This window comes from Lepus europaeus, chromosome 3 (assembly GCF_033115175.1).
Source record: "Lepus europaeus isolate LE1 chromosome 3, mLepTim1.pri, whole genome shotgun sequence".
Lineage (NCBI taxonomy): Eukaryota > Metazoa > Chordata > Mammalia > Lagomorpha > Leporidae > Lepus > Lepus europaeus.
In genome coordinates, this window is record NC_084829.1 from 69,340,783 (window position 1) to 69,353,378 (window position 12,596).

The 12,596-nt window shown below is 35.1% G+C and overlaps 1 protein-coding gene across 1 annotated transcript in view; it reads left to right on the forward strand.

The window, feature by feature from the left end:
• RIMS1 (regulating synaptic membrane exocytosis 1) overlaps positions 1 to 12,596 on the forward strand; it is a 534,165-nt gene that overhangs the window by 209,433 nt on the left and 312,136 nt on the right. Inside the window, exons 3-4 of the mRNA XM_062186349.1 lie at positions 9,629 to 9,842; positions 12,308 to 12,319. Of these exons, the coding sequence (XP_062042333.1) occupies positions 9,629 to 9,842; positions 12,308 to 12,319 (226 nt within the window). The remainder of the gene's footprint in view (positions 1 to 9,628; positions 9,843 to 12,307; positions 12,320 to 12,596) is intronic.

Here is a 12,596-nt window from a genome sequence, read left to right on the forward strand (position 1 = left end):
TTTTCAGACATTTGCAGAATGATACTTTGCATTTAAAGCATTCATCTTTATTTCCTTCAAACTACTTAATACCAACCTCCAAAATGACTTATTTATAAGTGGAATTTTGGAGTTTCTTGAATTAAGTATATAATTATTAAATGATACAGGGGCAAACACTTGACCTAGTGGTTAGATCACCAGTGGATCTGCCCATATCCAGTATAGGGTGCCTGCTCCACTTCCAGTTCCAGCTTTCTACTTATGCAGATCCTGTGAAGCAGTAGTGAGAGCTGAGGAGGTTGGGCTCCTGCTACACATGTGGATACCTGGATTGAATTCTTGCCATCAAGCTTTGTCCTGGACTGACTTTGGCTGTTATGAGCATTTAGGAACTGAACCTGTAAATGAGAATTCTCTCTGTCTCTCTGTCTGTGTGTCTGTCTGTCTCTCTCTTACCATCTCTCCATCTCTCTTCTCCAATGAAAAGATGTAATACAAGGGGTGGATGTTTAGCCTACAGGTTAAAATGCCCACATCCGCAGCAGGGATAGGGAACCTTTTTTTCTGCCAAGGACCATTTGGATATTTATAACATCATTCATGGGCCATACAAAATTATCAACTTAAAAATTAACCTGCTGTAGGTTTATTGAATTTGGTGTCCCAGCTACAGTTACCTTAGTCGGGCCAGACCAAATGATTTCATGGGCTTTATACAACACATGGGCTGAACATTGTCCACGCGTGCCATTGAGGAGTGCCTGGATTTGATTCCCAAGTGTCTTCCAAATCCAACTTCCTACTAATGGGCACTCTGAGAGGCATCAGGGATATCTCAAGTAGTTGGTTCACCCAGTTGGAAGACCTGAATTGAGTTCTCAGCTCTTGGCTTCAGTCTGGTCCAGAGCCAGCAGTTGTGGGCGTTTGGGGAGTGAACCAGCAAATGAAGCTCTGTTTGTCTTTCTGTCACTTTCTCTCTTCTCAAATAAACATAAAATTAAAAAATCACTATGTTTATTGTAACCTGAAGTCATTAAAATAATCATATCTAGATTGAGAAAACTCAAGTTTCAATATCAGTGCTTTTTTGATGGCATTGCCTATTTTATAGCACTCTCTGATTTCTATCGAGATGATTTAAAGCTGTGATTTATGATCATATATTTTGTCAACCTTGCTAATCAATAAGAATGTTAATTTTCAAATTGAAGTGCACCAATAAATTTCACAAGATTTTACCTTTGCAGTACCACCTTTACTGTAATACTGTATAATAAAATATATAGTTCCATTTATTATTCATAATAAAATGCTGTCCCATATTTGATATGGATTAAGGCATTAAAACATCAGATACAAAAAATAAATATGCTATTTATGGTTTTACTACCAGTATCTTGGTTCCAAAGGCTTATTTTATGATGAGGACGGCATCTTGACAGTATGAGATAGCAGAGCAATTGAGAAAAAGGGAATTAAAATTGGTCTTAAACAGGGCAGTTCAGTACAGCGTTTCAGGTAAGGTGGGATAGATTTTGAGGTTGTAGGAGAAATGAATGCAGTTTCTTCCTTTCCTTCTCCCTTTCAGCCTTCCTTTCTTCCTCCTTTTCTTTCTTTTTTGATGTCCACTGGTTAAAAACAGGGAGCACACTAGGAAAAAAGAGAGATTAACAGGGACCTGATTTGAACATTTTTCTGTGCAGAATAAGGGAATCCTACGAGTATATGTAAGTAAAGGAAGAAACCCAAAGGAAAGAGATTTGAAGAGAGTTCTAGGCTAGGAAGCAGCTTGCTGTTTCTTCCGTGGTTCTCCCTACTGGAATATGTAAGAGTTTTCTAAACATGGCCTTTGCTGAAACCAGGCAGGGGTTTGTAACATGTGAAAGGAGGGAGCATATGGGTGCAGGCCACCAGGGAGGACTGAGTGTTGGTAGAATAGGAGTGATGCCTCTGAGCATGGCCTCATCTGCTTCGAGGTGAAGCACTTGGCAAAGAGCTGTCCTAGGCCCCTCATACTTCTGTCTGATAGAAAAACACTGCTGCCACATGACTGTCTTCCTAGGAACTAACCTCTACGACTTCTCATAGCTGAGGTGAGAAGCAAGACTTCACCCTCAAACATCGGTTCACTGAGAAGCTTTATGGAGAAAGAAATATTGCTGCCTGCAGACCAGTCATGGCCCAGGAGTCCCCAAAGTATAAGATGCATACATGCTTAGGAATGCAACACAGGGACCACAAATCAGCAACGTATTTTGAATCTTTCAAGAGGACATAGAGTGTGAAGTCAGTGTGAGAAAAGAGGTTGGGAATATTATAGAGAAGTTGAACACTGAATGGAAGTATTCCTGAGCAGAAGTAAAAGGATCTGTAGGAATTTTAGAGCATGAGTTCACCAGCCTAGTGTTTGCTTTTCCATAACCAGCTTTTGTTCAAGTGCCATCAGTGAACAATGATCCAAAGTTGACAATAACTGCTAGTTACCACTTTCATGATTCCAGAAACAGTTTAATTTGCAAATTTAATCCATATTAATTGTCATTCTTTATGTAAGATCGTTATAATGTCCTAAGAATGTGAATTTAGAATGATATATTCATGTAGAAAGTAAAAGAAAAGCCCTCCAAATTACTTTCCTTTTCAATAAAATGAGAGGGGCATTCTTTTTAGCCTAACTTAAGATGCTTGTGTTGAAGTCCTGGCTCTTGCCGTCAGCTACACCTGTTGTTGCAGGCATTTGGGGAGTCAACCAGCAAATGTGAGCCTGCCTTCTCTCTCTGTAACTCAAATCAATAAATAAGAACATTGTTTTAAAGTTTAAAAAATAGGAATAATAATAATAACTACTGCACAAATTTATTCATGGTTAAATATATACATTCTTATTCATTAATGAATAGAATAATGAATAATGGATAGTCAAAGTTTTATGCATTTTCATGCTACCAAAGTCTTCATATTTTCAATTCTTAATAGCATTCATTTGTATTCATTTATACTTGTTTAGATATGTGTATATTTCCATTTCAGTATGAAATTTTTCATACATACAAAGGCTATTTCATGGGACCAGCTCTCTTGGATAGCAGGTAAAACAGCTACTTTCAATGCAGCATCCCATATGGGCACCAGTTCGGATACCACCTGCTCCACTTCTGATCCATCTCTCTGATGTGGCCCAGGAAAGCAGCGGAGAACCTGCACCCTCGTGGGAGACTTGGAGGAAGCACTGGGTTCCTGGCTTCAGATCAGTCCAGCTCTGGCCATTGTGGCCATTTGGGGATTGAGCCAGTGGATGGAAGACCTCCCTCTTTCTCTGCCTCAGCCTCTGTAACTCTGCTTTTCGTATAAATAAATAAAAATCTTAAAAAATAAAAGCTATTTCATAAAATATTTATAAAGTACAAAGAAAAATAATACATATAATGAGGCTGACAAAAGTTTATTGATATTTAATTAATAGATACTTATTCTGTGAGAAAAATTTTGAAATCTGTGCATAATGTTTTTGATAATACACATTTCCCACATACCTTTTTGTAGGCCTATCACACATTATATACCTATACACTTTCAGCTTAAGCTTTTAGTATTTTGAGGCCTATCACACATTATATACCTATACACTTTCAGCTTAAGCTTTTAGTATTTTGAGGCCCAGAGTTTTGGAAAAGTTTCACACCTGCATGAAATATATATTAAACACTATATATATGTGTATATAGTCATTATATTTTAGATAGATATTGAGAGAGAGAAAGAGAACTCAACTTGCAAGCTTAACAAACCTATTTGATCTGCTAGACAAATACAGATTTCTGTGTAAATGAGAACTGATATATATGTATATCATGTGCCTATATGTCAGTATGTACAGGAGTGTCTATTTAATAGATTAAATTTGTTAATTGTGTTTTTCTACTATCTCCGTCACTATTCATGTTTTATCTGCTTGATTTATCAGTTACAGAAAAAGACATCTAAAATATCCTATGAAACCCTATGTCTCTATCCTAATATCATAAACATTTTTTGCTTTGTATTTTATGGTATGTAATCAACTTTGGAATTTTCATATACAACATGAACAAATGCTTTTTAATAGTAGGTTACCCTCTTTATCTTTAGTAATTTTTTTATTTAAATACCGTACCAGTTTTTTTTGTTTGTTTGTTTCCTTATTTGTTTTTGTTACTATTTCCTTGGAATATATTTTTTCTTTTTATTTCAAATGTCTGTGTCTATATTTTGGGTATAGCTATTCTAAATATAACTTAGCTGGATTTTTAAAAATCCAGTGTGAAGGTCTTTGTCATTTAGTGAGGCTGTGGTCCATCATGCTTGTGGGTGTCATTGTGATGTATTGTTTCCACCACCTCATACTGTAATTTCTACTTTTTCTGCCTTCTTTATGTTTATATATTTATTTATTTTAATTTTTGTTTCAGATTGATTTTTGTTTCTCATTCCATGTTTTTCCTGCTACTGGTTTGGATATCAAATACTATGTTTAATCATTTTTGGTGGTCCTATAACAAATTTTATTTTGATTCATGTGTACAAGAGTTAAAACTAAAACACTCAGTCACAAAGCCTCAGTCCACGTCCCTAGGGCAGACATTCTTCTTCGGGGCTATGCTAGTTTTCTGAAATACTGTTCCTGTTTCATTTTTGTCCTTTCAGGATTTTCTCTCAGTACTTTCTCTCCAGCTCAAACATGCATTAGAAGTTATCCTATTAAATTTTTTATCCATATTTTGAGTACTTTGAGTAAATAAGATTATTTGGAATATTTATTCATCACTTTGACTTTGTACATTTTTTTCTCAAAATAGACTATAAACATGTATATGTGTGTATAAATTTTCCATTCAGCAAATATACATTAGCTATTACTAGCTAGATACAAGACTTAATGATTTGCTAAACTATACATTTCTAATGAGGTTTACTGCTTGGAAGAAGAGTGATATAATTTATAATAATGTTAATAATAATTTGTGTATATATATGTGTGTGTATATATGTATATATACACATTATGTGACCTATTAGTGACTGAAATAAGTGCTATGAGACTTCAGTAAAGTTTCATCTCAGTGGTCAATGCTCTTGTGTACATATCATACAAAGATTTCATCAGATATATGCTTTTTTGATTTGGGCCAATAAGATACATAACACTTTTTTTATTTTTAAATTTAAAATGCGGAGAGGCCCTAGTGTTGCTGCACAGCACTGTGACCCACTGCTTGGGAAGACAGTATCCTCTGTTCTGATGGCTTCTCAGCTTTGGATCCAGTTTTCTACTGATGCATCATGGGAGGCAGCAGATGGTGGGACAGGTATTTGATGTCTGCCACTCACTTGGGAAACTCAAATGGAGTTCTGGGCTGCTAGCCTTGGCCTGCTCTAGCCTGGCTATTGCAGCCATCTAGAAGGTGAGCCAGCTGTTGCAAGATCTCTCTGTCTCTCTTTCTGTCTGTCTCTCTGCCTTTCAAGTAGATGAAAATAAATATTTTTAAAGGAAAGCATAAAGAAGTTTTGGTTTTCAAACCATTATATCTAGGTGTAAAGTATATTCTTATTAGGAGTTGAGTAACCGATTCATAGCCTAATCTGGCCTTCCACCTACTTCTGTAAAGAAAGTGTTCTAAGAAAATGTCTGCACTCATTTTTTTACATATTATCTACTAGTACTTTCCTGCTACAATAGTGGATTAGTTGCAACAGAGACTTTATATGCTGCAAAGGTTAAAATATCTGAGGGGCAAGCTTTTAGCTCAGTGGTTGAAGCTACTTTGGGAACCTGCATACCATATTAAAGTGAGAGTCCTGGCTCCATGTTTGTTGAGCTTCCTGCTAATGTGCACTCTGTGAGACAACAGATGACAGCCCAAATGCTAGGTCCCTGCCACCCAAATGGGAGACTCAGATTGAATTCCAGGCTTCTGGTTTTGATATGGCCCAGTTCTGGTTGTTGCAGGCATTTGGGGAGTGAACCATCAGATGGTAGATTGCATATTCTCACTTTCAACTCTTGTTCTATCTGCCATTCAACTCAATGTGAAAATAAATAATTGAGTAATAAAATATTCACTTCAGTGTTGGTCAACACTCATACTAAATTATGTTCTGTATTGTAGAAATTTATGGAGAAACTTTCTCTTTTAGCCTAGCTTTCTCCCTCTCATTTGCATTTACTTAGATTTGATTTAGTAATTCTCACAACAATTTTTTTTTTCATGTACTGCCTGTATGTTCATAGTTTATTTTGTGTTTCTTTTGTTGGAGATATCCTGTACCTATTCCTGTTTTTAAAGTGTTTTTAATTTTATTTAAGGTGTACAAATTTCATGTCTTCTATATATATACAATTTAGGAACATAGTGACTTCTCACCCTGCCTTCCCTTGTACCTGTCCTCCCACTCTTCCACACTTCTTCCTACTTCCTTTTCTATTCCCTCCCTAAATTTTTACAATGATCTACTTTCACTTTACTTTATACTCATAAGACTGACCCTATACTACTAAGTAAAGAATTCAACAAGTACTAAAAAGAAAAAAATAATATTCCTCAACAGTAGTAAAATGTCAATTTTATTCCTATATATTACATTTTTGGTACTCTATTAGTTACCACAGATCATGGAAAAACAAATGATATTTGTCTTTTTGGGACTGGTTTATTCACTACGTATAATGGTTTTCAGTAGCATCTATTGTGTTGCAAAAGACAGGATTTAATTCTTTTTATGGCTGGTAGTATTCCACAGTGTGTGTATATATATATATATATATATATATATATATATATAGCATAATTTCTATATCCAGTCATCAGCTGATGGACATCTGGGTTGATTCCATACATTAGCTATTGTAAATTGAGCTGCAATAAACATGGGGGCACAGGTAAATGCTTTCATACGCTGATTTCATTTCATTTGAGTAAATTCCCAGGAGAGCGATGGCTGAGTCGTATGGTAGGTCTATATTCAAATTTCTGAAGTATCTCCATACTGTCTTCCACGGTAGCTGCACCAGTTTACATTCCTACCAAGTGGATTAGGGTACCATTTCCCCCACATCTTTGCCAGCATCTCATTGTTGCTTGTCCACACCTTCCACAACTGATCCCTGGCATCCCTCTTCCTTCTGTAGAATTTCCACTGCAGTTTTCTTGCTAGCTCTCCCCTGGGAATGCATTTCTTCCACAATTTCAGTGCTATTTTCTATGGTAATGTTTGAAATAATATGATGTCCAGAGTTATTTCTATTAATTTAATTCTAGGTTAATGGTACTTGAATATAACAACAAAAATAGGGGCAGATATTGGGCCAGTTGAGATAGCCGCCATCTAATACTGGGTGCCTGGGTTTGAGTACAGGATCTCACTCTCAATTCTAGCTTCCTGAAAGTGCGTGTACTCCCTGGCAGTCAGATTATAGTTTAAGAAGCTGATTTCCTATCACCCACAAGGGATAGTGGATTGGGTTCCTGGCTCCTGCTTCTGGACTTGGGCCCAGCCTGGGCTGTTAGTGAGCATCTGGGGCATGAATGAACAGCTGGGAGCTCTGTCAGCTTGCCTGTCTGTCTGGCTCTTGAATAATTCATTGGTAAAAAAAAAAAGTTTTGCAAATATATTAGCACTTTCTTAAATTGATCAGATATTCTTGCATTCATTAAATTAAATATCACATGTAAGCTGGGAAGGGCTTTAGATACTAAGCCATGTTATGTGCTAGTGCATGTATGTATAGTTTAGCAGTGGGCATTAAAGAGATAAAAAGTCATTTGGCAAACAGGACATAGTCACTAAAGGTCTGCAGAAGAACTTTTAGATGGTAAGAGGAAATAAAAGGAATTCTCAGTGTCTTAAATTGCCTTGTTGGAATATTAACTTATTTGATTGTGTTTCCATGGAATACCAGTTCCCTAGAGTTATCTGACATGTCGAGTGTCAATCTAACTGCCTGAAATAACAATAGCATCTGTGTACTCTGTCCTGGGGAAAACTTGAGTCCAGCAAACTCCCTCACATACACAGCTGAATTTGATCAGCCACATCCCAGGAGTTTCTCTTTTGGTGATAGCTGATGACTAGTGGCTGGATATTGGAAACCACTCCTAGTTCTCATGTACAAAACGAAGACATGCTACACGGGGGAATTCACTGGATGTCGTAATGTTCTATTCAAAAACGAGAGCGGTTCTGTTTGTAGCAGTGTAAGATTGAAGGATCCAGACTGATAGGAGACACATTCTTAGCGGAAATAGTTTGCTTCAACAATTATAGTTGTCCCGTCATCCTTAGTTGTCAGTGAGAAGTGCAAGCAGGCATCATTCATATAACCTGACTGAATTCAATAAAATTTAGGGATGTCAAAATCTGAATATTTGCAAGGTATCTTCTGGAACTATTAATGTAGCACGGAAGGACTAATGAGCTCAAATATATTGTAGAAGTTAACATTCTGTATACCTGATTACATTAGATACTTGATGACAAATAACATAAGTAGACTCCATAAATGGGGTGAAGGAAGATACTTTGCAGAAGACAGTTGGCCTGTCCATGTAGTTTAAAACAACATTTTTTAAACTATGCATCATGTTCAAATAGTAGGTCATGAAGTCAGTTCAGTGCAACAACTCTTTTGTGAATTGTATTCAATATTCAACTTAAAATAGGATAAAATATCAGAGTACTATATGTATATAGTTAGGTTAGATATTTTATTTGATTTTTGCTTCAGTTATATGCACATTAGGATGTAGTTTTAAAGTGTTGGGTCCTAGCTGGAATAATTTGTAAAGCACCTTTCTAAAAAAAGCAGAGATAGAAAATGAATACATTAATTCCACTGCCAGGGACAAAAGTGAATTTCAGTTGCATTTATGACTGTCACCATGGTGTGTCTGAACCAAACATAATAATAATTTTGACATTAATTATTAGGTTCCTAAAGATAGAAAACAAAAGGTCTTCAGATGGAAATACTATAACCCAGACCCTGTTTCCCTTCACCTTATAATCCTTAATTTGATTGTAATTAATACTTAATTGTAGAATGTAACATTAGAATATGTGTAAGGTAATCATTTCTGGCTATGGTAGCTTGAAAGGTTTCTATATAAAAAAATATATTTATGATTAGTGAAGGCAAGGAAGTCAACTCTAATATTTTTTATTCATAAATGTGAGAAAAATCTTCACGCCCCATATTTCCATGTCTTAAATAACTTATGTCCTGACATTCCATGAAGGTGGGAAGCATTTCCTTTAGAGTTACCATCTGAAACTTCACTCTCCATGGGAAAGGGTAAAACAGACTTCCTCCTCCTTGTTTATTCTGTGGCATACCTGGGGACTTGAGGAATGTTCATGGAAAATAGAATTAAAGGATGAATTTTATATTTGTACAAAAATTGAAATATATGCACACATTTATAGTAAGCAAAATTATTATCAGTGGGATCCATGCTAATGCATTGTTACTTTTAAAGGTAAAATTAGTGGGGAAAACAACTGAATAGGTATTGGTTTGGTTAAAATATCTGTATTTCCATTTTGTTAGGAAAATATTTGTTTTTCGTTTTCCATTATTTACTTAGTTTGCTGCCATTTTATCCCTTTCCAGGAGATTGCATCAACAGTTTGAAAGTTATAAGGAACAAGTGAGAAAAATAGGGGAAGAAGCACGGCGTTACCAAGGCGAGCACAAAGATGATGCTCCTACGTGTGGAATCTGTCATAAAACAAAGTTTGCTGATGGGTGTGGCCATCTATGTTCGTATTGCCGTACCAAGTTCTGTGCCCGATGTGGAGGCCGGGTGTCTCTTCGATCGAACAACGTAAGTATCGTGTGAACACAAAGGGTGCTGTGACTGTGGTTGAAAACCATTTGTCCTCCCAAGCATGAAAACACAGGCATGTTATAAAGCAGACATACACACAGATAGACAATATGTTTCCTCCCCTAATTTTTCATGTTTTACATAAAATTTTATACTGTCATAAGGATGAAAATAATTACTAAAGGTTCCTTCCAAATACATGACCCTTAATGAATAAGTCCTACTAAAAACCAGCAGAATACCTGGAAAGTAAATGTATTTTCTGAATAATATAGTAAATGTAGATTTAGTATCATCATAAATTATATAAAGCTCCTAAAAGCTGTTATGGCCAGTTTTTCCTGTAGAAATGCTAAATTAGCTTCTGCAACATTAGTTTTCAGACTGAATGAAGGTAAAATGCAGGATTAACTGTGGGTCATTTAATTTAACTCAAGATTATATATTACAGTGACTAACCTCTATGAGAGCAATTTCAGATTTAATATCAGGTTAAAGACATATAGTACCAAATTTATCTCATGGGAATTATGTGCATATTTAAAGAGTGTGTCAAATATGTGTTTTGATTTTGAGATTTGCACTTCTCCTTTTCTTCTCTATGAGATATATTGTCATCTAGTGTCCTATTTGACATAAATAAAGGCCACTTCTCTGTTATGCTTTGAAATATGCAATTTTTGATATTTGTTCTATTAGTAGAATAATTGTAGTACTTAGTTCAGTATACATTTTAATGTTGCACTTTATCATATCCTGTATATTAGTGTATAGAATTACTTATAGAGAAATGTGGGTGAGTCTTCTTTGATACAGCTGTGCAGCATAATACAGAACAGTTATGATTATCATATACCTAAAGAGTGCCCAGTGCTTCTTTACAGAATTTTCATATTATCAAGCCAAGAATAGAATATAATGCAATGTTAGATTTTAAAATAATATGAAAGCTTTAAGCATTTGAATGTTTTTCAAGTCTGGAAGACCACAATTTTGACTGCAGTTAAAATTAAACAAGCCTGCCAATTGACATTGTATTCTTTGGTAATCTGAGTTATAACATGATAATCTAAAACTCCCTTCAAATAGAATTAAGGCTGTCAGTATGATAGATAACAGTTTATACTTTAAGGTGAGACAATTTTTCTATCTGTGGGTTTGGGCAAATATCTAATTTATCTGAACAACAGTTTCCCTCTCTATGAAACTGGGTAGTAACAATTACTCTGTACGGGTATTATGAGAACTAAATAAAAAATAATTAAAATACATGCCTGTGTATTATGCATATTGCATCTATTTTTAGGTTAAGATTACATTGTTTTTTTCTTTTCCCCTTCTAAAAGTGATTTGTTGGAGTAAATCTTCACATGCAACCTTGAAGTCTTTCTAGAACAAGCAGGGTTATTAAGATGGTTTCTGGTACATAGAAAGCACACAAGACTTACTTGTTAGTTTCTCCTTTATTCAGTGTTCCCAAATGCACTATTTTGGAATGAATTCTCACAGGTGAGACATAGAGATAATGCTCAAAATATGTATCAACCCCTTTGGTAAGGGCACCACTCATTTTGAAAAGCTGCTGGCAGAGAAGAAGGAGGTGTCTGTCAGCTGAGTGTGGGTACTGGCTGAGCACCCACAGCTGGACGCTTTTAACCTCCCATTACAGGTTTCAGGCAAGCCAAGAACAATATTATTAACTAGTGATTTACTGAAATCATTAGGGCCAGTCTCAGGTTATGAAATGGAAAAATGTTTAAAGAAAATTGAGTGAGAAGGTGCTTACACTTTGGAGACAACACACAAACTAATCATAGTCCATGGGGTTTCTAAACCCATCTAACCTCAGAAAAATATTGAAAAAGAACTAAATGAAATAAAGCACAAGATAAATATTTCATCTTGGGCGTAAGATAAAAAGTTATATAAACATATAAAATGTGGTTTTCCTCTCACATAAATTTTGCAATTAGTATCACAAATTAATATTGTCTGTGGAATCATATGCAACAAATTTTTTTATTTACTACAAGTGTTTCCTATTCTAGGGTTTTTTTTTCCAAATTATGACTATAAATAGTTTACAGTAATTTAATTCAAATTATTCCTATAATTTTGGGCATTTTAATAAAATATTTTCAAAAATAGGTGGACTACATGTGGTAGTGAATTAGTCACCCTTTCTGAAGAATATTTTAAATACAGATTTAGTAATCCAAATCCTAAAAATTTAGGAAATTACTGTGCCCAACTCATGCATTTTCCAGTGAAGGACTGGACAATGGCTATTTTAAGGAAGAGTAAACATTTGCTTTCCAAAATACCAATGTTTTAGCACTTTAAAGAAACGTTTCATTGTTTTTTTTTTTTTTTTTGTAACCAATTCGTTAATATGTGGCTCATTTTTTTCTTCTTTTTTTCTTCTCTCTCTCTACTCTGCTTCCTTGGATGCTTTCCCAAAGGAGGACAAAGTGGTTAGAATCCATGCTTTCTTTTCTATAATTTGTTATTATATTGTCGTGAACTTTATTAAGTGAATATTGCACCTAGTGTTGTTAATCACTATATTTCAGAAATATATGAAGGAAAAGTTCATTCCTGGTTCTTATAAAATAAAAATAAGGTGGACATAGATATGAGTATTACAGAATTTAATAAAGTCTTTAATAGGTACAATTTGAGCTATGGGGATCCTGAGATTTTAATATAATTTATATCAGTATGAGCTTATTTGTCTTTTTGGCTCTTAGA